The sequence below is a fragment of the Delphinapterus leucas genome, chromosome 12 (genome assembly GCF_059928025.1).
Source record: "Delphinapterus leucas isolate spDelLeu-1000000601 "Yukka" chromosome 12, BTC_Dleu_Yukka2, whole genome shotgun sequence".
Taxonomy (NCBI): Eukaryota; Metazoa; Chordata; class Mammalia; order Artiodactyla; family Monodontidae; genus Delphinapterus; species Delphinapterus leucas.
In genome coordinates this window covers 80,046,615-80,073,726 of record NC_143140.1, presented here as the reverse complement: position 1 = coordinate 80,073,726, position 27,112 = coordinate 80,046,615, and the positions used below count along the sequence as shown (strand labels likewise).

The window sequence follows — 27,112 nt, the reverse complement described above, 5'->3', positions numbered from 1 at the left end:
TTAAATGAATTAATTCCAACTAGTGCATGACTTACAGATCGTTACATGAGGACGTCGTTACCTAAACCCTTTCATTAGATATTCCTGCTCACAACGACTGTTTGAAGAAATGAAATTGAATTTTAAAAGTAAATGACTTGCAGTTCGTAACCAGTGCTTCTGTTCGTCAGTGGCAGGCACGGGTAAATAATGGTCTGCCTGTCCCCAGGCTTGAGCGTAAAAGGAAATTGAATCCTGCCTTTTTATCTACTGTTTACCCTCTACATCCCCCCTGCATGCCCCAGCGCTTGTTTTCGGTAATAAAACTTTCGGCTTCCTTCATGCTGTAAATTTTGACTTTTGTTGATCTACCAGTAGAATCACCCATTCGGAAGCACAACCACAACCACAGGTAACAATCTGAAAGCGCAACCAAAGGTGACTGATCTCTGAGGATGTCTGCTTAGAAGCATAACTGTGTGGATGTTTAATATAAAGCCCATTTAATGCTTTAATCTTTAGATGATTTTTCTTCAGACATTTCTCTGCACACATAATATGAGAAAGCATCCTAGCATTGCACAAGACTGGAAAAACAGGTCAGAAGAAAACCCGTTTCTTACACATATTCAACATTATATTACATTCTCTAAACACATGTCAATGTGTTAAATTTAATGGAAGAACAGTAGTGGTTAGATTATGAAAACAGTGTCATAATAGTCATAAAGCTGTCTATTTCACGAGGAAAAATGGATTAGCAGTGACAGTGCATAACTCATTCGAGACATATCTTTAAACAAAGAATAAAGGTTACTAATGCTCGCATTTTTCGCACTAGTACAGGGAAGTCAGAGAGTACATCTCAGCTCTCATGCACCCGCACACCAAATAGGAAAACCCACGTGAGGTACCATAAGACATCAGGTTCACGGTATCACATGATGGTCTTCAAAATCGCTAACTTTCCCCATGTCTAGTGACAAGGGGGTCTCCTGAGCCCCCGCTGGTCATCACCTGAGTTCCCTCTTGGTCTTCCCATTGCTGCCAGCAGCCTGCCTTTTCTCTCGTTCAACTCTTATCTGCATGGGTGGCAATGGCACTACCTAAAATTATCAAAGAAACTAAGTCTCCTTTTCCTTGGCTCATGCGGGACCACTGCTGGCCTTTATTTTAAATCCACTGCATTCATTCATTCAGCATTTATTGGGTGCTTACTAAGCCCTGGACATCAAAACCTGAATAAGATCAGTGGGAAGACACATAAAGACAAGACAGTGGAATGTGTCCTAATGATGCTCCCAAATCTACCCTGGCCAAAACCACACTCTTGATCTTCGCCCATCTTCACTCCTTTTCCAGTTAATGGTACTCTCCATATCCTCACATTTGATCTGGGTCTTTCCTGAACTCCCATACTCAATCCCTTGCTGAGTCATGTTAATTCTGTCTTTACTATCTCCCTCAGCTGGCTCTCAAGACCCCACATCCTGTGGCCAGCCAAACTAGACTCCTCCATATTCCTTCCTCACACCATGTCCAAGACTGATGTCCAAGCTCAGGCTCAAGATTCTTCTTATAGAATGTTCTTCCTCTTCTCTCTGCATGTCCAAATCCTAATCACTTTTACATCTGGCTGAAATGCTCGCCTCCTCCCAGTAGCCTTCCTGGATGTCTCCTTTCATTCACCATCCGTTGATTTCCAACTCTGTCAGGCAACGTGCCACTCTGGGTTGTGGTTATAAAGATAGAAGATTTGGTTCTTGCTTTCAGGAAGCTCAGAGTTTTGGGGGAGAAGTAGACGAGCAGGCAGGGACCATCATGTGATAATCACCATGGGGTAGAAGGCACGGAGGTGAGGCACCTGTCCCTGCTTGCAGATGGAGAGGTGATGTTTCCCCACGGAGGTGTTTCTAAGTGGTTTGCAAGGACCCATAGGAGTTAACAAGTGAAGAAAGGGACTCGCAGCGTGGCAGACAGAGTGAACAGTGGATGCGAAGGACAAAACACAAAAATGACACGGATGTTAAAACTGCCAGGAGGTCCGGCATGGGATCAGCAAGGCAGTAGATAACTAGAGAGGAAGGTAGGAGCTGGGTAATTGAGGGTCTTGCAGGTCACATGAAGGATTTTGACATTTATCCTCTGGGCAGTCCACAGCCAGAAAGGATTTTTTTTCTCTCAGATCTAAGGTCAGGTGGAGAATGTGAAGAAAAAGAGGGTGAGGTTTAGAGAGGCAGAAAGCTTAGCTGGGAAGACGGCAGTAATCCCAACAGGAAATGATGAGGTCATGAACGCATCACTTCTCAGTGTGGGTCCCACACCCGCAGCATCAGCATCAACTGGACATGTGTCCAACAAGAATGCAGATCCTCAGGCCTCATTCCACACCTACGGAATTAGGAGAAACTCTGGAGGTGGGGCACATCAATCCGCGTTTTAACAAGCCCGCCAGGAGAGTCTACGGCTTAACAGTTTCAGAGCCACAGAATGAAATGCATGGAAGTGAAAATAAATGGAGAGACTTGGGTACATTAAGGAGGGGGAATCTGCTGAGCCTTGTGGCAGCAGAAGGGAAGGAGAGGGTGTGGTCAACAGAGCTTCCTTCTCAGAGTCCTGGCTGGGATCTGAACATGTGGTGGCACCCATTGGAGGAGACGGCGAACACTGCAGGAGGAAGCAATCAGGCTCCACAAGTGAGGGAAAATGGGTTTGGTTTCAAACATCTTTGGGTAGAGATGACACTGCCTTCTTTAACTTCCCACAGCACTTTGAGAATTTTCCAGGACATGATCTGTTTATGTTACATTATAGCTGAGTTTGAGTGCTCGCTTTGAACCAGCTTGAAAGCTCCTTGAGGGTTGTGGTCAGGTTTTATTTCTCCCCCAGAAAGCCAAGCCCAGGTGCCTACATAGAAGACATACCCATAATTGTTTATGCAACGAAGTACCCTCTTTAAAAACATTTTTTTGGAGTTAAGAAATATACAGTTCACTGAAGACAGAATTAGCACTAAGGCAATGAATTCAGCCTTTCTGGGCCAGATATGTGCCTTCATTACCGTGGTGTCACGTGGAGTTAACAGTTTTACTACTACAACATTTAGGGTGTAACAACACCAAACAAACTATAATTTTCTGAGTGGTTCCCAGGTTATGCACTGTATCGAGATGCTCTTTATACACATACCATCATTTCATCTCCAAACGACTCCGTGAGTTCAGTATTATTATCCAGGGTTTACAGGTTAAGAAACTGAGGCACAGAAAGGCTACATAGATTGCTTATGGTCTCACCACTAGAAAAAGTTGGAGCCAGGATTCAAATCCAAGTCTGTCTGACACCAAAATTCCTGCTACTTATCACTAAGCTACAATCTCCTTATCATTCCCACTGCTTTTCAATCTATATATAACCTATCAAAATGGCAGGAAGGGGTCGGTTAGCAAAACAACTCTGGAGACTAAAGAGGGTTTACGGGGATATGAATTTTCTACCTTCTATGTGATGGGCTGAAAAATTAAAAGAAAGTTCTAACAGGTGGGAATGCATTAAAAATAATTTTTTAAAAAAGCATTAAAATACCAGAGAGAATATTTTTTAAAGTTCTAGGTAGGAAAACAGTATATTATAACAAGCCAGGAATGAATTTAAAATACTAAAAAGAAAAAAGAAAGAAAAAGAACTATGTAACGGAATGGATCTAAACGCAGAAGTTAAATCACAGCACATCTGAGAATGAGACCGAACTGAAGTTTAAAAAAAGAGGCATGAATCAAACAGAATTTATAATGCAGAGGATATGCCAGGCAGTAGCTTTTAATCTTTCACTCTCAACCTAACTGCCTGAGATGATAGAGCAGAAAACCTTTACACTGCAGTTCTACAAACACAGCTGGTTAGTAAAAGACTTCTTTGGGAAATGCTCGTCAGCGGTAACTGGCAGAGTATTGACCCTACTCTGATCTGAATTCTTGTGTCACTCGTGAACTAGATGCCCTATAATTTTGCACAAATCTTAAATGAAAGAAAAGCATGTTTTCACACAGTAAAGCCAAATAAGGAGTAGCTCAGAGGAGAACTCCTTGGTCCTTTAACCTCAGAGGCCAGGAGGATGGCTGTGGACTCAGGTTATCTCTCCTTCTTCCTCCTGCAAAGAGGAAGCCCTTCTTGCAGGAGGTACGATGATTTCCCACCTTCAGCTTGGGGCTGTGCAGTCAGTGCAACACATGCCTGCAATGAAGAAGAAGACCACCAGGGGGAGCAATGATGCGAACAAGGCTAAGAGGCTGCATCTGAATAGAGAAAAATCAATCTCGTGGCTACAACTGGAAGGAGAGGAGAAAACGTCTTAATTCCTCAGGCCTTGTGGCTTCTTTCTTTTCCCGCTTTTCTTTCCACTGAGTTTTCATTAGCAGACTCAGCTTTTGTCTATAAGACTCCAAGATAAGACCTCGCTTGCAGAACTGGGTGAACTTAGCCCTGTGGCCTGGAGACGGGCTTAGCTAATCTTTTTGGTTTGCTTCCAAAGTCTGGTTGGAGCACCTCTGATGCCTGTGGACACATCCCTCCTACTCTAAAGTCAGGAAACTCTGAGGGTCATTCTAAGGAGACTTTTCCAAAACGTCTCAAGCAAGGGTAAGGCTTCTGAGATAAATGTGCAGGCTTCTGAGGAGACACCCCTCAATAAGACTTCAGGGGAAATAAGATGTCTTCAGAGTTTTGAGGGATTCTCAAGTAAAGAGGAATTTTTCTTGCTTAGTGGAGGATTCCCCTTAATAGAGAGAAAACTTTCTAATAATTAGAGGCTTTCATGCAATGATTCTTCACTAGAATTGTGCATGAGCATCTCTTGGGGAGTTTTCTCCCCCCATGATACAAATATGTGGGCTCCACCATTAAGAGTATGTAACTCAGTATTTTGCAGTAAGACCTAGAAATATGTGTTGTGAAACAGCTCCCAAGAAGACTCTGATGCCCATGATAGTTAAGAACCAATTTTTTTATTAACCTCCCACTTCCCATGAATAATGTTCTATCTCCTTAGCCTAACATTCAAGATTCTCCAGGATTTGACCCAGTTCACTTTCAATTCTTATTCTCCCACGTTATTCTTGAGCACTTACTTTTTCCTATAAAGAGGGTGATAATACTTTCCTAATAATGTTGCTTAAAGGATTAAAGTAAGATGCACAAACATCTAGTGTGCTGTCTGGTGCTCAGTATACACCAATAACAGTAGGTCCCCAATGAATATACACCACAATGGATAAAGAAACAATGGCGAGACCTGCCGCAAAAACAAATGAGTGAACATCTGCCTTTAAACAGAGGCCGTTGACCCTGCTTTAGGGAAGCCTAGGAGGAATCCCCGAGGCCCCAAGACCGGTTCCAAATCTAACATGGTTTCTTTAGGTGCACTTTCTCTTCTCGAGTCGCAGTGCTTTGTAGTCACAGTCAGACTTGGACTTTGCAGTGGGTGAGAGCAGTGGGGAAGGGAAGTTAAAACACTGTAAAGAAATTCTGTTTCTGACCAAGAGGCTAAAGCAATCTAGAGCACACAGACGTAGGGGCTCTGTCTCCTCTACCCTTTGAATACTTTTCAAGATTTTAGTCATTTGAATGGCTGTTGAACAGAGTCAGAGCAGTTGTGGAGTTTATAGTGAAAGAGTAGCCTTTACTGATACGGCTGATGGAACCATGTAGGTTGGTCCACCAGCTCCAAACTGTGAGAGTTCTGTGGGATGCAACTGAGAGCCACAAACACTCATAAAGAGTCCCCTGGCCAACTAAGACTGGGAAACTCTAGATGAAAGCTGGTTAAACAGATTTTTCATTTTGTTTTTAATTGAAAGAATTCTCAGAGTCTTTTTTTTTTTTTTTTTTTTTTCGGTATGCGGGCCTCTCACTGTTGTGGCCTCTCCCGTTGCGGAGCACAGGCTCGGGATGTGCAGGCTCAGCGGCCATGGCTCACGGGCCCGGCCACTCCATGGCATGTGGGATCTTCCCGGACCGGGGCACGAACCCGTGTCCCCTGCATCGGCAGGCGGACTCTCAACCACTGCGCCACCAGGGAAGCCCCTCAGAGTCTTTAAAATGTGAATAATTGTCATGACTTTCCTAGAGGGGGACAAGGGGACAACATTTCCCAAATTTATTGGATCATGGTATTTTCTTTTTTTTCAGTGTCTTAGGGGACTAGGATACTCAGTAACACACTTAGGGAAATGCTGATATGATGATTTTGACAGGGATCCTTAACTCTGTAACTCCCGTGGCACTTGATCAAAAAAAAAAACAAAAGTTTTCTGGACTCTACCCTAGAATCTCCAGGAGAAGGGCCATTGCAATTATATGTTTCAAAAGGCTCAGCTGGGTATTCTGCTGTGCAACCAGAGCAGATAGCCACTGCATTAGGAGAATGGCTCCTGGATTCGGGAGGGCCTAAGTTCAAGTCCAGGTACCATGGATAGTCATTTTATTATATTTGGAAAGTGACTTCATCTGGTTGTCTTAGTTTTCTCATCCATAAAATAGGAAATCATACTCACTCGCTGGTACAGTTTTAGGCCCAAAAGAGTTAAATGAAATAATGAAGTAAAACAATGATCCCAGAGTAGGTGCTGTTTGCAATTTGGAATCCTCAGTAGCTTCAGTATAAATAAAAATAGAAAAAGTATTTGCTTTCTCCATCTTTCAGGCTCATATGCCAACAATTTTTGCCTTTCTCCAACAGGAATGAAATAATTTTGAACTCTTATGTCTGTGATATGCCTGTGACAGTTTGACTTTTGTTATCCTTAGAGCAATGTTCTGAAAGATAGGGTCAGACCGTTAACAAAGATGGTTATGAGTCTTTTGGAAATCACGCCCCATGTCTTCCGGAAAATAGCTCTTTATCTTTTAGATTGTACATAATCTCCATTTTCCAAGAAATTATCTAAACTAGACCAAGAAATTGAAATCCGGTTTTAGAGCGTAAATGAAATGATGTCATCCTAGGTTTGCATTATATGCCCTGCAAAGGTCCAACATTTAGCCAGCACCAGCTGTCCATGTTCTTCTGTTGAGGCAGAGTTTTCTAAAATATTAACTTCAAAGGCATTTCTACTTCTATAAGGGCAGATGTAATGGGATTTTTATAGACATTCTAACATTTGCTGTCTTTCGTGTTCTCTTTCCTTCTAAATAATCCCTCAGTGTCTTATCCCATTAAATAGATTTTTAAAATCTAGTACTGAATGGGGATGTGTGGGGATGTGTGTGAGTGTGTGTGTGTGTGTGTGTGTGTGTGTGTGATGACAGCTACCCTCCAGGGAGAAATGTATGTGTGAATTTGACTCTGGCCCAGAGAGATGCCACTGTGTATGAATGCAACGGTACAGATGATTCCAGCCTTATATGTGGATACTTTTCTGAAGTTCATTTGTAAGTCAGTACTTTGGAACTTGGAACACATTTTCTCATAAGAGAAATGTTCTACATGGTGGAGAGAGTCCCGGGCCAGCCCACAATGGCCTGTTTAACTCGTACTGCACCTGAAGCCGAATTGTTATTAACTCCAGAGAACAGTGTTTCCATGGAAGCACATTTTCAGAGTTCTACTCTTTAACGTTGAGAACCACTGACTATAAAATTTTAACTTGTCTCCTAAATCACTTCCCCCCTTTTCCTTTAATAAATTATCAAGAAGAGGAGCTATTCACACCACAAATTATTTCTTGAATATGTTAGGTTAAAATAATAGTTTTTTTCTTTGCTTGTTTCATGCACTTTGAAACTTTAGGAAAAGGATGCACGTAACAAAGAAAAAGAGTTTCTTTAAACATTCTTGAGCTACTTCAAACTTGTTTTTTTTTGTCCTGGCATTTCCTGGCTCTCCTTGTATGTCACAGCCTACTCGTCTAGCTGCAGAGAGGCAACTGTCACTATCCTTATGTTTGTTTTTAAATACATCAAAATTGTTTATTTGGTTTTTTCTACCATATCTTTACCTTTCCCTTAAGTTTTTAAAACTTGCCTTATAATTTAATAGGAATCTGGAATAACTAAGTAATGAAATATATTCTAGGTCACACTGACCACAGGAATCAGAAATGTTTCAACTAATTATACACAGATTATGGTAGAAGTTGTATAAATATATCACAGAATCACAGGGCTGGAAAGAACCTTAAAAGATTGTCTAGTCTATTCCCTGGCTTCTAGACAGGCCAGTCATTCCAAACAGATGAGAGCTAACCTCTATTTTAGAGAAGAAGGATGACTTTGGCTTTAACCTTTTCTAAAAGATTTAACAATTCATGCACCATTAGTAAATTACTCTTCGTTTTTAATCTAAATTCTTCCCTTGACAGTTCCTCATAGGAAACAAAGTAGGTTGATTTGTGTAAAATCCCACAGTATATTTAAATTTTGTATTTTGTGCTTGCTCTTCTAGGGCCTTCCTGAATATCTGAGGGTCTAATACTTTTGTTACTTTGCTCCCTCTGGGTTGTCAGACTTTTCAGCAGTGGGAACTAAAATCCAGCTACTGTGTTTTGTTAGGCTTCAAGAACTGAGCATAGTTTCCACACATAGGAACATTTAAGTCTAACCTGATAAGCAGACCCAAAGACTCAAAAGAAAACCAAATTTTATATTTATAATAAGATTGCAATAGCACAGGCTATTTATTATAGACACTCTCTTTCAGCCCTAATCTTATCCGTTCTTCAGTAAGGTAAGGAAATCAAAGAGAACCTACCCCTATGAAAATTATTGATAAAGTGTGATATCCTTAAATGTCACCAAATATAATTTTTCTATTGAGCACCTACTACAGAACCTGCAAGGGGTAATCTCAAAATGTTTTTTTGCTGATCGATAATGACTATTTAGACTTGTTACTCAGAGACTCTTTAATGGAATGGGCATTTTAATCTCTATACTGCGGACAACACTAAACATACAGGCTTTAGAGCAAGTACTGCTGGCTGTGTTATGCACTTAAAACAGTCCTACCATCCCCCATGATGAGAGAGACAGGAAGGCTTATTGCATATTCCATTTGTGTGTGAGATTTTGAATGCCTCAAAGGTGGAGATTATCTCAGAAAGAAGCAGACATGGGTGGAAATTTCCATAATTATGGCCTCAACCTGACACTCAGCCATATACCTTGTTTATTCCCCAAACTTACCTTGTCACTGAGTGGTGTGATGGTTAATTTTATGTGTCAGTTTGACTGGCCAAGGGATTCCCAGATTAAACAATATTTCTGGGTGTATCTGTGAGGGTGTTTCTGGATGAGATGAGCGTTTGAATCAGTGGACTCAGTAAAGTAGATTTCCCTCCCCAGTATGGGTGGGCCTTATCCAATCCCTGAAGGCCTGAACAGAACAAAATGTGGAAGAAGGAGGAAGTCGATTTTTTTTTTCCTGCCTCACTGATTAAGCTGGGACATCTCATTTTACATTCCCCTGCCCTTGGACTGGGATTTACATCATCGGCTCCCTTGGCTTGCAGGCCTTCACACTCAAGCCCAGACTCAATTACACCAATGGCTTTCCTGGGCCTTCAACTTGCAGATGGCAGATGGTGGGACTTCTCAGCCTCCACTGTTGCATGAGCCAATTCCTCATAGTACATCTCCTTTTCTTTATTCCTATCTATCTATCTATCAATGTATCTCCATCCTACTAGTTCTGTTCTCTGGAGAACCCTGACTTACAGTGGTGGCTACCCATCCATCCTAAATACCTAAGGGGACCGAAGCAACTTTCTGAGAGCAGGCTAACAAACTTGACCCAGTAAAATGATTGTGGGAGCCCCAGGCCTAACTTTTCTGCATTAGCAAAGTATTTCAATGGAGATGGTTAAGGCTACTTCGTGTAAGCGTACAAAGTAGAATCTGTCTGTACAGCTTCCTGGCAGAACCTAGCACCCCTACACTACCACCAGCATGACGCTTGTATGGTTCAGCTGTATGAGGGCAGATTTATTCCCGGGAAATGGGGTAATTCTTTTGTTACCAGTGGATATGCCAGAAGCTGTTTTGGAGACTCAAGATCCCCTGAACTTACCATAATAGGAAGCTCATGTCCCCATCAACCAACAAAATTCCTGGACCAAAGAGGGTTTTCTCTTTATGATAACCATAAAGACTTAGGACACTTGTGAGAAAACACAGAGGAAGAAATATTAAAATAAAGTATTCTTACTTTTGCTCCCAAAATGTCAGCATTATTTATAGCTCAGTGGTGTGGCTCTCTGATATTTACGCATTGCTAACGTTAGCTGAATATACAATGACCAGAGTGCTCTAGCCTTCATTGGTCTTAATAAAAGTATCCCTTCAGGTAAACTTCCTGGTTTGAGGACTTCTGTCCGAACCCTTAACTTAAATTTCCTTCCGCACTCTGGCAAAAACACAGTGTGACATTATAACTCTGGTATTCATCTGTTAGGGACTCAAAGGGTCTTCCGGAAGGCACCCGCTAATTACACAAATGAATTGCAGCGAAGCACAACTTAACCACGGGCGAAGACAACTTACTTGTTCATTTTTGGTAAGTCTGGTTTTGTTGTGAATGTCTGATGTAACCAAATTGAATCCGTGCTTCTCTGACAGGATTCTCAGAAGCAAGACCACGGTCCGGCTCCCACACTTGCCAACTCTGTTGTACACCACCTGGCTCGGGAAAGGTAGCGCCTGGGCAGAACGAGAGAGCAAATGAGAGGGTGTGGGTTAAAATACTTCGGGTGCTTCCCTCAATTTCTCTAAATGAGAAGTGTCCATACGAAACTAACAAGAGAATGGAAGCAACGAACTCGTATTTATCTTCACAGTATAACTTGAGAGAAACGTTGGACTCCTTATCCATCTGCCCTGATACTTAAAACTGGTAAAATTTCATGCCCTCTATAACACCGATTGTGAAACTACTTTTGTTTTTTTCTTAGGAACAAAATATGTAAATATGTGCTTTAATGATAGTGTTCTTTTGCAAGTTATATTATGCTTTATCAGAACTTAATCTGCAGACTGCTCAAGAGAAATATAGTAATTTAAAAAATTGAGACACAATTTCCATACAATAAAATTCACCCTTTTAAAGTATACATTCAGTGAGTTTCAGTATATTCACAAAATTGTGAACCATCACCACTACCTAATTCCAGAGCATTTGAAAAGAAACTCCATACCCATAGCAGTCACTTCCATTTACCTCACTACCTTGATCCATTGAAACCATTTATCTACTTTCTGGCTCTGTGGCTTTGCCTATAGCATTCTGAACATCTCATATAAAAGGAATCATAGGATATGTGGCCTTTTGTGTCTGGCTTCTTTCACTGAGCATAATGTTTTTAAGGTTTACCAGTGCTGTAGTATGAAGTATGTACTTCATCTATTCATATGGCTGAATAATATTACATTGTATGGATATACTGTATTTTGTTTATACACTCAACAGTTGATGGACATTTGGATTGTTTCCACCTTTTGCCTACTATGAATAATGCTGCTTTGAACATTTGTCTATAAGACTTTGTGGAGACACATGTTTTTGATTCACCTTGAGTAAATCCTAGGAGTGGAAATGCTGGATCATATGGTAACTACGTTTAATCTTTAGAAGAACTGCCAAACTATTTTGAATACAGCTGCACCATTTTATATCCCCACCAGCAATGTATGAGAGTTTCAGTTTTCCACATCCTTGCCCACACTTGTTGCTGCCTGTTTTTCTTCTTCTTATTACAGCCATCCTAATGGGTGTGAAGCGGTACCTCATTGTGGTTTGGATTTACATTTCCCTGATGACTAATGATGTTGAGCATATTTATTTCATGTATTTCTTGGCCATTTGTACAATTTCTTTGGAGAAATGTCTATTCAAATCCTTTGCCCATTTTAAAATTGGGTTATTTGTCTTTTTATTGTTGAGTTTTAAGTTTTATATTTTTTCTGGATTTGCAAATATATGATCTGCAAATATATTCTCCCATTCTATGGATTGCCTTTTCACTTTCTTGATAGTGTCAAAACACAAGCTTTTAATCTTAATGGAGTCCAATTTATCTAATTTTTCTTTGGTTCCCCACGCTTTCGGTATCATATCTAAGGAACCACTGCCTAATCCAAAGTCACAAAGATATACACCTGTGTTTTCTCCTAAAAGTTTTATAGTCTTAGTGCTAACATGTAGGTCTTTGACTCATTTTGAGTTAATTTTGTGTATGGTGTGAGCTAGTGACCTAAATTCATTGTTTTGCATGTGAATATCCATTTGCCTCAGCAACATTTATTGAAAATACTGTTTTTTTTTCCATTTAACTGTTTGGTACCTCACTGAAAATCCACTAAGTATAAATTTATGGGTTTATTTCTGGACTCTCAATTCTATTCCATTGATCCATATGTTTTTATCCTTATGCCAGTACCACAGAATCTTTTTTTTTTTAACATCTTTATTGGAGTATTATTGCTTTACAACGGTGTGTTAGTTTCTGCTGTATAACAAAGTGAATCAGCTATAAATATACAGATATCCCCATATCTCCTCCCTCTTGCATCTCCCTCCCACCCTCCCTATCCCACCCCTCTAGGCGGTCACAGAGCACCGAGCCGATATCCCTGTGCTATGCGGCTGCTTCCCACTAGCTATCTATTTTACATTTGGTAGTGTATATATGTCCATGCCACTCTCTCACTTCGTCCCAGCTTCCCCTTCCCCCTCCCTGTGTCCTCAAGTCCATTCTCTACATCTGCGTCTTTATTCCCGTCTTGCTCCTAGTTTCTTCATAACCATTTTTTTTTTTTTTTAGATTCCATATATATGTGTTAGCATACGGTATTTGTTTTTCTCTTTCTGACTTACTTCACTCCGTATGACAGACTCTAGGTCCATCCACCTCACTTCAAATAACTCAATTTGGTTTCTTTTTATGGCTAATATTCCATTGTATATATGTGCCACATCTTCTTTATCCATTCATCTGTCAATGGACACTTAGGTTGCTTCCATGTCCTGGCTATTGTAAAGAGAGCTGCAATGAACACTGAGTACCACAGAATTTTGATTACTATTTCTTTGCTATAAGTTTTGAAATCGGGAAGGGTGAATCCCTGCAACTGTGTTCTTCTTCTTCAAGACTGTTTTGGCTATTCTGGGTCCCTTGCATTTCGGTATGAATTTTAGGATCAGCTTATCAATTTCTGCAAAAAAGGCAGCTGAGATTTTGATAGGGATTGTGTTGAATCTGTAGATCAATATGGGAACGATTGCCATTTTAATAATATTAAGTCTTTCAATCCATGAATATGGATGTCTTTCCACTTACTGGATTTTCCTTTAATTTGTTTCATTGATGTGTCACAATTTTCAGTGTAGAAACCTTACAATCCTTTTATTTATGTTTTGATGCTATTATAAATGGAATTGTTTTCTTAATTTACTTTTTGGATTGACTGTTAGCTGATAGAAATACAGTTGATTTTTGTATATTGATCTTGTATCCTCCAATCTTGCTGAACTCATTCGTTAGCTTTAATAGTTTTTTGGTGTGGATTCTTTAGGATTTTCAATATACGTGATCATGTCATCTGCAAACAGAGATAGTTTTACTTCTTCCTTTCCAATATGGACGCCTTTTATTTCTTTTTCTCTTTTAATTGCCCAGTTATGACGATTTTGATAGACTAAGAAGTAATTATAACAAGTATCTGATTAAATATTTATATCCCCAAAAAAGATATTATTTCCATTTTGAATGCTCAGCATTGAGCAATAATTAACAAATGATAATCAAAAGATTCCTTCATTCAGCACATATCCATAACAGAAGGCCATAAAGAGGCCCAAAGCTAAAGAATATAGTACGATATAAACATAAACATACCCCAAACTTGCCTATGGTATGCAACTTGAATTTTTGCCTTTGTAATTCTAGGTTTAATTTCCTAAAATGTTTTATATGCAGAGCAGCATTTCGTAAATTTGGAGTTTCAAGGCTAATTGTCATTGGAGTAAAATATAATACTTATATCACTCACTTAGCAACCAGTCATGTACCATTCTGATATAATTCTTCATATATATATATTTTTTAAATGAGCAGTACTTTGCTTCCTTAGGGCCAGTCAGTATGTTCTATTATGTGTCCTCACAGTGCCTAGAAAATGCCTTGGATACACAGGGTCTCAACAGACATCGATTGGTTCTTGGCAGCTCTGATAGGTTTAATGTACTGTTTAACACTAACGCAGTGATTCCAGTGAACTGTGAGACCCGAGAATCTTCCAATGCAGCTCTGATCTTTCTGACCAAATGCTAATACAAGACATCAGGGTAAAAGACCATCATTATAATAGGTCATTTTACTTATGGTTCAATCAGTGAGTACCCCAAAAGTCTGTTCTCGGGCAATGACTGCAGAAGTTCATATATTCAGGTAAATTATTTAGTTCTTACTTTATGAGGTTATGACCCGACGAGGTTGAACAGGGCTTCATGTTTAATAGAATGATATTAATAGTGTTTGTAAGTTGGATTTTCCATAATAACCGGGCTGGGGGATAGACTATGGTTGTGACAAAGCTGCCAAAATAAACACAAATTTTAATTTCTTTCAGGAATTAAACTGTTCAAGAATTGGGTGAGTGCATTTTCCCCTGTCTTCTAGCCCAGCATTGAACAGCAAGGGAGAATTTGTTATGACTAAATCGATGACCTAGAAGATGTGAGTTACCACATATTAAGCACTTTATTTTAAGAGTGCAGAGTATATCTTAGAAGATTTAGATGAAGAACAGAGGCACTTAGAAACCTTAGATGGAAGCACTTAATTTCTCCTGAATTTCTTGGGTAATCAACACAGTAGCAGGCTTAATATCTACCTACTCTCTTTTGCTAATAGCTAAGGATGTTATTTACCTCTGAGTTATTGGTTAGTTAGTTTTTAAAAATATGTTCACTCCAATGCTTTCGTTCGTTTTGTGGGAAGCTCCCAAATAATGATTATAAATATCTGATATTTTAAAAGAACACATATAAAAACAAAAATCCCTGCATCATTCCTGCTGCTATAATACAATGATATTTGAAAAAAATAGCTACATCTACAAAAATGTTTGAAAAACCCCCAACGTGACTCCAATTTTACCATTTATTTAAATGTCAATGTACAGCTACAGAGTATAAAGATAGAACTAGGAACTGTGTTTTCAGATAAAGCTTCTGGAATCAGTCTTGTGACCTTTAAAGACACAGCACACACCATCACAAACATAAACCTCTCTCAAATTTAGGGTGGGGCTCTTAGGTCCTTTTCTAAAAACCTATGGAATCCACTGGAAGTTGGCAAATTTAGTCAGGCCAAATCAATGTGTTGATTTGGTGGTTTGGGATAAGGTGTTAAAATGAACAATGGCAACAAGTTGATTCATCCCTGCTTTTGGCAGAACTATAAATTTGCTCCTGAAGTCTGCTTTACCAATCACTGTCATCTTTTGTTGATGACAAAAGACCCTGTCCCAGGCTCTGTGCCATGTAAATGCTTTCAATCCTTGTTAGAGACAGTGAATCAAATAGCATAATTGTCTTCACTCTATCGTGCCTTTCTCTAGGAGTTTAAATTATCAAATGATTTAAGCATCATTCATAGCACCTAAGTGACTCTCCTGTGTGCCCTCCTCTGTCCCATAGATCATAGATTCACAGAACGACAGGGTTTGAGGTCTAGAGGCAATGTGGACTAACCCATCCATTCCAACTCCCTCCCCACCCTGCACGCCCACCCCTATCACCCCCAGCCCCAGCCCAATCTGCGTTTGACTTGGCTAGAGCTTTACCTTGTCTTTATGACCTTGTCTTTTCATCCTCTCGAGTACTCTGTGAGGTAGATAGTAGCACTATATTTAGGTGAGTAAAACGAGGCCAGAGAGATCATTTGGCATGTTCAAGGTGACAAAGCCAAAAAGTGGCACGTAACAACTAAAGCGCAGCTTGCAGCTCTCCTGACCCCAAAACGACACTCTATTTAATATACTACCACATCAAAGGGTGAAAATGACCTCTAGTTTGGCTTCTGCAACAGAGATGCTCTTTTTGTCATGTCTTGAACGTGTCCAACCTCATTAAATGCTACTGTTCAACAGTCAATTATCACAACGTGTATCATCGGGCATGACTCATCCATTACTGATATCCCCAGATCCTCAGCTGGAACTGACAGGAGTCGACTGGCCTCTCCTTCTCCTTCCTCTGGACAGATTTTATAAGCTAATGTAAGCCCAGAGTGTCAGAGCCGCTAATGGGAGAAGACTAGAAGGATATAGTCTTCCCTTTATTCCTTCCCCTAATCTATCATAGGCAGTCACAGCTGCCTTGGATATTGTGACCCACTTCACTAGGAAAGGAAAAAACAGGAAGCAATAAGTCATAGTAAAATATATATAAAATCCTAAATGCACTTGAAATGTCTATCAAGACAAGCAAATGGTAAACTTAACAACTGTGAAAAGACGCCTAAAGACCTCTTAAGATCAACCTCAAATCCCTATTTTCTTCAACTGATATTTGCCAATTGTCAGGCATCTCAATTTTAATGTTCCTATTATCACTTGCACACAAATTTTGAATACTTACTCTTTCTTTGAGTGTCCTATAAAGGAGTACACAACAAAAGCCCTCACCCCCCCCCCCAGCCCAAATGATTCTTCATTCTTGGCAACTATGGTTATACGAATGTTATGTCTGTGGTTTCTATTTTATGGCCAATTTGTAAAAGCAAAGGGAGCTCCAAAATATTTCACTCTATGAATTATATATTTTTATGTTGCCTACCTTGTAAGTTCTGCAAATGCCACAAATCCCCAGGGCCTGACAGGCTTGTGTGGAGCGTGCCCAATAAACAGAAGTCTGTCCAAAATCCTAAGCACAACAGTAAATACCACCAGATGACGTCCACAATTCAACAGCTTCTCCCAGGTTTGAAATGGGCCGGGGAAAGAAGACTTTTTAGGTAAAAAGCGAACTTGGTCTGCACCTAGACTTTCATAGTCCATGATTATAGGTCTCTCTGTGGACTGGTCTTGTTGGAAGAATGAACATCAATCCTGCTTTTAAGTCTTTGCAAAATGATATTTAATATAGTACATGACAAGCTGTGGTTCCCAAATGGCTATATATTTGAATTACTTATGGAACTTTTAAAACTCCAGATTTCTGGGCTCCACTCTTAGACTAACTGAAACAGAAAGTCTAGGATGATGAGGGTCAGGGGTCTGGCTTTAAGAGCTCCCCTGAGGCCCTACTACTTCCAGGTCCGTTCCAAGAACTACTCTTGTAGAGGACTCCTAGCCTTCCATGTTAAGCTGCTGGGTGATTCCATACAGCCTGACGGGAGATTAAGGTGGGGAGAGGGTTGCCTGCATGATACTGGAGAAGAGTCTGGGTGAAAGGCACTCTCATGTCCTCCTTGGGTCTCCCTGGAGTGTCACTGGCCTCCCACCCATAGTTCAAAGTCATGATCAACCTGACAAATACGCTTACACTATGGTAAGTGCCTACTCGCCTAGAATGATTAGAGAACAGGTGTGCTGGGTAACTGAATGTGTAGGCTGACTGAAATTTATAGTAAACACTGTCAGAGCGTTAGACCCTTAGTACCAATATTATGCTAAAGATGAATGATTTTCTTGGAGGAATAAAATTCACTTTGTGATTTCACAGCATCTCCATTCCACGGTTCCTCACGCCAATGCTGGGAAGAGTCACGGCCAGGGCTTTGTGAGGCTTGAACTCAGGGACAGTTCTGGTATCCACGGTCCACAGGACTTGGAGCAGTTCAAATCCATTCAGCGAATCCCTACTTTAAAGTTTCCTAGGACACTGCGGTGTCAGGAGCTAGTCTCATCACACCTCGGAACCTCAGCAACTTCATCGGTAAGAGGGGAGGGCTGGGTTCAAACCTGGTAAATGATGCTCTCTTCTGAGGCTATTAAATGATTAATTTCAATCTATATTATCAAGATATCACCTGGAAATGCCTTAAAAATTGACACAAGATTTTTACATTTTTCCTTGTCAAATGTACTCATAAAATAAACAGAAAAAACAGTTCCAGTAATTTGTGCTGCAGACATGGATTCCAGCTCCATGGGCATTCACGGTTCTCTTGGAACCTCTGGCATTTCTGTACATGTCCCACTCTTGTTTGGGCTTGTCATGTAATAAACCTTCCTTTGTGCTCCTCTTATGCTTTCTCCTCCCTTCTAGAGCTTCAGTCACTTCGAGTTCTCTGGTTTTTTTTAAGACCATCACCAAACACCGAAGTCTGTACAGGGCTCAGCCTTCCAGCAGTGCTGTCCAGAAATCAGCAGTGATTCTCACTGGCTTTTGCCCATCAAGGCATTCTAGGTCTTCTAACAGATGCATCTCTGTTTCCTAATCACCATCGACTCTCCAGACCCCTAGACTCATTTCCTCCATTCTAGAGGAGGAAACACATAGGACCTGTTAAGAACTATCTTTTCCCTCATTGCCACCTCCTGAATGGAAAGCTCTTCCTACCTGCAACTCTCGAATGACATCCTTGTATCTTCTAATTATTCATAACCCATCTTCTTCCAGAAGCCTTGCCAAGTCTGAACCTTATGCTTTCTCCTTTCCTCCTGCTCCTATTTGAAATAGTTCCATGTCTAATGTTATCTACAGAAAGACAAATATAGCTATAACTTCTTTACAAATCCATCTGTTTTATTCCTCTGAGAGACTGGGTCTACCTGGTATGTGCACAGTCGATAATTAATAAATATCTATTAAATAGACAAACTGTTGGGATGAAAATACTATTAAATGTTGTTTTAGAACCAATGCTGTCATATCTATTATTTAGAAGATGCTATTTTGGTTGTTCCCTAAGACTGTAAGGGAAGTTCATCAAGTTTTTCTTCACACTCATATTCTGCGACTTCCTTTTTTTTTTTTTTCTTTGGCCGCACTGTGCGGCTTGCGGGATCTTAGTTCCCCCACCAGAGATCAAACCCGGGCCCCCAGCACTGGAAGCACAGAGTCCTAACCACTGGACCACCAGGGAATTCCCTGAAACACTCTTATTTGCTATATTACATAAGAAAAAGTATGGTGAAGTGAAGAAAGTCCCCTGGACTGAAAGTCAGGAAAGTCTGGTTTTCCCCTTGGCCAAACTAGTGACCTTGAACAAGTGACCTTGAATAGCATCTCTGGGCCAAATTTTCCTCAAGGATAAATTGGAGGTACTGAACGCAATGATTTCAAGGTTCCTTCCCGTTCGCATCCCACGATGCTAAGGCAGGGATACACAATACTTACAGATGTTCAGAGGGTTATCTAAATGGCATCCTGTGCTCTAAATATTCCATTCTGGTCGATCTAATGTCCTTATCTCCATCATGTACATCATTACACTATTCCCAGGAATGTAATACCCTGCACACCGTTACAAAATCCTCATTCAAAGAAGCAACTGTCGGGCTTCCTTGGTGGCGCAGTGGTTGAGAGCCCGCCTGCCGATGCAGGGGACGCGGGTTCGTGCCCCAGTCCAGGAAGATCCCACATGCCGCGAAGCGGCTGGGCCCGTGAGCCATGGCCGCCGAGCCTGCGCTCCGCAACGGGAGAGGCCACAACAGTGAGAGGCCCGCGTACCGCAAAGAAAAAAAAAAAAAAAAAAAAAAGCAATTGTCACAAGGAGCCGGAAGTAATTTTGGGGAGTGATGATTATTAAACTATCATAGTTGAACTGTGATGTATGCTTCAGAAAAAAATGACTTCCAGCTTGTTTAAAAACTCAAATTTCAGGTGATCTTGGATGAATGCTATTAGTGCCATGGACAGATGAACATTTTCAAATTTCAAATTGACAGATGCCAAGAAAATATACATATTAAGAAAGGGCAGATTTCCTTCTAATTCTGCAACATTCTTTATGCTTGTTTCTCTGATCAGTATGCAAATCATAGAAAAGAAGTCCATGATCTGGGTATCTCACTACTACAGTATGTTACAGATTCTAAAATTCAAACCTCAGTTTAGCCCATGGAAAACTGAGTGCATGGAATACTCACATGTTTGACAGAAAAGAGAAATGAAGTCCACATGCCATGGGGAGGATGCGCAAGTTTTAGAGGATAAAACATCCTGAAGGAATATTTCAAATTGTTTACACAGGACTCAGCCGTGCTTCCAAACACATATGGTAGCCCTATTGCACTTGTGTTTGAAACCTCTGACCACTCTTCTAAGAGTCCCTTAAACCTTCCCTACGGTTTTTATAATCAAAACGAAATGGAGTAACTCAATATGGGTTTGGCAATCCTATTTAACCCTCATCTTCTCTGTGTGTGTACATGCATGTGTATATGCCTTATACGTTTTGTTGCACTCAAAGGCACCGTAAGTAATATTGTTGTTGTAGTAAATCTGGGCCAATTCTAGCCATTTCTGGCACTTTCTTCTGTGCTATGTATTCAGTGATCCAAAAGTCTTTATTAAACAAAACTCTGGGAATCAGAGTTGCGGATTTCCCAGTAAGAACAGAGAAGAACTCAGGTCCTCAAATTAGTTTTAGATCTGGAGTTGTTCCATTACAATTATTAATCAATTCAAATGATTTATACATTAACTTCTGAACTAGAATATGTAATTTTGTAGATGCCTTTGGGTTGATAATCTTTCTACCAGACCCACATACTTCATTTAACTTGCCGTTCAGATCTATAACACATTTTCTCTTAATCACACACTTCTTCAAATAAAACATGCATAGACACTTCATATAGACCTTTAAGATTAGAAAGTCTGCTTAAAGTTAAGCTTTATTTATTTATAACTGTCCTATTTTTATTTTTAGTTAAGAATTTATACTCTGAAGCTAATCTAAAAATTCATTTGTTATAATGCAACAGAGGAGAAGTGTTGGTTATTGATTGTAGATGTCATAATTTATAGCAGGTATTGCTGGTATGGGCCAACCAGTCAGTTTAGAATGGTTTCCTTTGGTTATTGGTGGGGAGAAGAGTCAAATATTCTCATGACAGACTCCACAAGGGAAGACTGCCCTCATTGTAAACGGTACAAATGCTGGGTGACCAGCCACGCTGGGTTGCCAATACTCCTCTTCCTCATCAAGGTGCCACGTAAAATGCTTAAAACCAAAGCCTTAGATCCACTGTTCATTGTGAACCATATCATTTTTTTCCGTTTATAATGTCTGAATCAAATTTTAGTTTGAGTGTGAATTTGGAGCAAGAACCTTACTCTTGGATTCAGATGACCATCGTTTGAATTCCTTGGCTGAGTTTAAGCTTTTCAAAACATAAAACACTTTAAAATAGTGTGGCAGATTGGGACAGTAACTGCCCCCAACCAATTCCACCTGCCTATATATCCATGAAGAGTATAACGTCCTCCCACATGGACCTTGGGTCTGGCCTTGCGACTTGATTTGGCCAATGAGACATTAGCAAGCAAATGTAGGCAGAGGCTTGAAAAGAGCTTGTACACTGGGGCTGAATCTTGCTTGTCCCTGGAAGCCTTTCCCCCACAATATAAACTTAGGCTAGCCTCCGGGAGGATAAGAGACTCTATGGAATATTGAAAATTCTGTGACTGAATTCAACAGATAATTACTGAGTGCTATTCACTTGGTTAATGGCAAGAAATTAATTGGTTATTGTGATGATCTGATTATCTGTCTTGGATTAGAGTCTAAATTCCATGACTATAGGGACACATCTCCTTTTCCTTACTATTGTATCTTCAGTACAGCTCAATGCCTGGCACATAGTAGATAGAGAATAAATCATTGTTCAATGAGTGAATACGACAAAGGTTACAACTAGTTCCCTGCCCTGTGTGAACTCACAATCTAGCAAGTGAACCAACCACTGGCACCACTTCCTCTGATCACCTGTGGCAAGTGCCCTGCCAGGGATATGGTACAAGAACAGGGAGAAGGAGTGATGAACTTGGCCTTGGGGACTCAGGGGAGGTTTCACAGAGAGCATGACATTTAAGCTGGGTATCTCTAGAAATTTTATTGCTTTAATTCAGTCATTCTCCCTTTGCCAAAATACCTAACTCTTGTTGGTATGAACCGATAAGGAACTTTCTTGCCCTCCAAGCTTCATTTGGCTACAGAGAATTGGCTTCTGGCATCTTTCACATTCATGAGTGTGTGCGCGCTGCGTGTGTGATATGCAAGGAAAACGCACCATGCAAAATTCATCAACTGCTAGCATTGCCCCCTCGTGCCCACTGGGCTTAGAAAGACAAGGCAGGAAAACTGAGGAGCTGCAGCCTCTAAGAACAACTGGGTTGAACATGGCTAAGGATTTCCATGATTGCTTTATGTCTTATCTCCATATATCAGTAAGGATGCTTTTGTTGGCAGGTAACAGAAAATCCAACCCAATTCAAACAATAAGAAAAATACATGGGCATACCTCGTTTTACTGTGATTTGCTTTATTACGCTTCACAGATATTGTGGTTTGTTTTTGTTTTTGTTTTTTTACAAATTGAAGGTTTACGGCAACCGTGTACCCAGCAAGTCTATGGGTGCCATTTTTCCAACAGCATTTGCTCACTTTGTGTCTCTGTGTCACACTTTGGTAATTCTTGCAAAATTTCAAACTTTTTCATTATTATTATATTTGTTAATGGTGCTCAGTGATCTTTGATGTGACTACTACAACTTGCTGAACACTCAGAAGATGGTTAGCAGTTTTTAGCAATGAAGTATTTCTAATTAAGGAATGTAATCTGTTTTTTTAGACATAACGCTACTGTACACTTAACAGACTGCAGTATAGTAAACATAACTTTTATACTCACTGGGAAACCAGAAAAATGAATGTGACTCACTTTATTGCTATACTCACTTTATTGCAGTGGTCGGGAACCAAACCTGAATATCTCTGTATTCTCTTAGAAATAAATAAACAAAACAAAAATATATTCTCTTTCGAAACAGAAGTCCTTAGGTATGGAGATTTTAAGATTCATTGCATATTTTTGTTCCATTTTGCTCTGCTATCCTCGTATGTCAGTATTGTCCTCAGACTAGCCTTCCTCAAGTTGCATCATGGCTGCTGCAATTCTAGCCATCTCATGAAGAATGTCAAACTCCAGAGGAAGAAGAGACTATCTTTCCTGAGTGCTTCCTTTAAGATCTGAAAATCTTACTTAGAAGGTCCTGAGAAAATTTCCCCTCATGTTTCCTTGGTCAGATCTAAGCCACCAGCCCACATCTCAACTAACCATTAGCAAACGAAATGAGACAACCGCTGTAGGCTTAACTTACTCATGATTCACCTTTGAGCTGGGGATGGGATTACCTTCCCCACAGAGTAAAACTTGAGCAAAATCAGATTTCTGCTAAAGAAGAGGAGACTGAGGGGAAATGAATGTGGGGTAAGCAACCAATAGGGCCTGCTGTACAGAGGACTCAAAGGTCCCACTATTCTTGATTCTTCAAACACCCATTCATGAAACCCCATTCCTCAGCTGCAGAAAAGCGAGTAAGAGTGGCAGACACGGAGAACGTTTCTAAACAACAACAAGGCTCTACTTGCTGGTTGTGGCCCATATACACCCCTGCAGCTTCCTCCCAGGAACAGGTTTGCTGACAGCTGGAGAAGCGGACAGATGAAATACATTCCCCTTCTACATAAAATGACATCAACCCCCATGTGCTGAAATGAGAAGGAGAGTTAGCAACAAGGTGAACTTGAGCTGGAAGATTAATTCCACACAAGAATCTAGAATTCATAAGGTATTTGTAGCTAGAGATGGTAATAAAAATTGCTCTCAGATGAAGAAATTTCATACTGCGTACATATTGGAGGCTTTTTACAACTTTTTCATAAAAGCTGTACTTTTTGGTTCATAATTTTATGAAAATTAATTTTCATAAAATTAATTTCATGAATTAATTTTGAACAAGTGTGGCATGCAATATCGACCCAATCCATCAGCATGGATCTGACCACGGAGAGTCTGTTTCCATAGTATCTGTAGGCTGTTTTTTATTTGTTTTCACTTGTTACTTGGTGCTGGGTAAACAGCTTTTTCAGAAATCCCCACCAAGATAGATGAAGCATCCCACTTCCTATAGGGAACTATTATTACATTCAGGCTATCAAACACTGCTAAATGAAAGAAATCATTATCTTACAAAATATTTTTTAATTGACACGAATGTTTGCCATCCCTCAAGACTCTACCATCTAATAGAAAGAGAAAAAAGGAAGACAATTTACAGAGCAACAACTGTCTTAACAGCTAGAAAGTCCCCATCAGATATAAAATTTCTCATTTTCCCTGTAATTGTCAAGGAGCTGACCGGAATAAGCAATAAGAAAACTGTTCTTAGGAGAGTTTATGTTAAGACAGATAAATGTGGTAAAATTAAGAAAACTGAAGAATGAATAGAGAGGAAGAGGCACAAGTTTTAAGAGTCCATTGCTGATTCTCTGACTGGAGTTTTCCTGGAGCAGTGGGATAAAATTTAGTCCTTGCCCACAGGATGACCCTCGTCCTGGACCAGAGTCTTAGTGAGGCCTGATGTCCAATCTACATCACTGACTCACAGGGGCTTAACATCCACCAACACCTCCACTCCAGGCCCCCATCAGGGACTATATCATTGAGTGGCTCTCTGTTCAACTCTATCAAAAGGCTCGCTGATGGACATGATACGTAAGGAAGATTGTTTGAAGAACAGACTCAATCATTTCTCTGTACCCTCCGGATTTTTTGTCTTGGACCAAGTTAGGCCATCACAAGGCTGTTTTTTGGAGCATAATTTCTTAGCTCCATTAAGAGGTGCTTTGACTGATATTTTGTCATCATGTCCCTGGCGGTCATCAAGGGACACTATAAGATACAGCATCGCTGGGCTTCCCTGGTGGTGCAGTGGTTGAGAGTCCGCCTGCCGATGCAGGGGACACGGGTTCGTGCCCCAGTCCGGGAAGATCCCACATGCCGCGCAGCGGCTGGGCCCGTGAGCCATGGCCGCTGAGCCTGCGCGTCTGGAGCCTGTGCTCCGCAACGGGAGAGGCCACAACAGTGAGAGGCCCGCGTACCGCAAAAACAAAAACAAAAACAAACAAAAAAGATAGAGCATCATGTAATTCAGTTTTGTGTTTGTGATTAGGATGTAATTGACCACACTGCTTCCTAACTTTCTCATTTTTTTCTTATCTCAGGGCTCTTATTCGTTGGTATCTTATATGCAGTTATCTTCAATTTGTGAAACAACCCAATACCATGAGCACAAGTACTCCCACATAAAAGATGAAAAAAACAAGAATTAGTGGGATTAAATTATTTGTCCAAGGTCAACTGCAAAGCTAGTATTCAACCCCAAACTCATGCTCTCTATCCCACTCACTCTCTGAGAAACCAGTGTATTTCTGCTTCATGGAAAATGAGAACTCTGCAACCACTTACAGCCTCGTTCTTCCTTTAGCTACTAGGAAATTCAGAGTAAAGGCTGTTCAACTACAGCAATTTTTTTGGAATTTATGGTCTCTCTTATACAGTTTCTATTTTAATTTATATTTTCCATGTCCCTGATATGTTTTCATTTATATTTTATCATTTTCTGTGTTACATTTTCTATAAATAGCCTCAAATTATTTGAAGGCGAGCAAAATATTAAATAAATCCACCAACAAACAAATAAAATGCATTCCCTTTACTCTCTTGACTGTTAAAGCATCAGCTTATGGTTTACCTTTCTTTGCCTACAGTCATATCCACAACCTCAAGGTAGACTACCTGCAAACCTGACTCAGTTCACAGTAGTTTATTAAAATTAACAATTGTAGTCGTCCTTCCTTCCTGTAGCAACAATACCTCCATTTTTTTCTGGAGCGTCACTCCCTCCCCTGCTGTTCATGGGATTCTGGAGGCCTACCCTCAACTCTTGCTTCACGGGAAGGTGTTTTAATCAGGCATGGCCAACCAGCACATCCATCCACTGAATACAGTGACCGGTTAAGAAACAGGCACCTGACCCAAGGATGTCCGGTGAGACTCCATCTCAGGATTTCGTAGGTCTATTGAAAGTCAAGATCTCTTTCCTACTATAGTTTCTAAGTTGGGTGCAGGCCTGGACCGGCAGGGATCCATCTAACTACCAAAAGAGAGGATCATCCTAAGGGTTAGCCTGCCCAAGAACTGGGAAATCAAAATAGGCCATATAGCTGTTTCAAACCTAACTGCTATCAACCACATAAGATACTTTGAAACGACTGCCAGCCCTCCGACAGATTCTGCTTGTTGCCTGCCTAATATCTATCCTTCCTCTCATCTGAATATAGTCATGGTTTCATCATCGGTAACAATATAGCCCCCTAAAAATATTCACTTTCTTAGATTCATTTGAACCTGGAGGTTGACTGAGTGATCGAACTCTGGCCATTCATTCAACAAATGAATGGGATGTAAATGTATGTCACTGACGTGGCCTTTTGAGAAATCTTTTAATAATGGACAGACTTATCTAGCATCCTTCTTCAATCCTTTGCCTTGACCTTCAATTCCTTCTTCCTTCCTGAAACACAGACACAAAGCCTAGAGGGGCAGCAGCCATCTTGTGACAATGAGGAGACAAGCATGAGGATAACCCGAAAGCTACGATCTACAAACTAATGAAAACAGTGAAAGAAGAAAAGAGGTAGGTCCCCCAGTGACATCACCATGCTATTGTACCAGACCTGGACTGCTTACTGCATAAGATAAATAAGCTTCTTTGCCTGTTCAGGCCACCGTAGTTAGGTTTTTGGCCAAATGCATTTCTAACTGATACAGACTTTTCCCTTTTTAATTTTTTGACGATTTTATTACTTTTTAAAAATGGCCCCAGGTATTATTATCCTCTGAGAAAATCAAGAACAATCCTGGTGCAAAGGTGAAAATCAGGTCTAACCATTGCTTTTGGGCCCACAGTGCACCGACATTGCAGTAGCAGAACGATCAGCTTAAAAATTCTACATCTATGATCAAAATATGTCCCCGAAAAGGTTCTCATAAAGTATGCCTGCTTTCTTTCTTCAAGTGCTTCAACTTTATAAGTCCTTCACATAACAGGGTGCTCTCT

The 27,112-nt window shown here is 40.4% G+C and overlaps 1 protein-coding gene across 2 annotated transcripts in view; it reads right to left on the bottom strand.

Moving 5' to 3' along the window:
* The window catches only part of UST (uronyl 2-sulfotransferase), a 300,372-nt gene that overhangs the window by 125,092 nt on the left and 148,168 nt on the right, over window positions 1–27,112 (bottom strand). For both annotated transcript variants that reach the window (XM_022558880.3, XM_022558889.2), the window contains exon 3: window positions 10,516–10,671. In XM_022558880.3, the coding sequence (XP_022414588.1) occupies window positions 10,516–10,671 (156 nt within the window). The remainder of the gene's footprint in view (window positions 1–10,515; window positions 10,672–27,112) is intronic.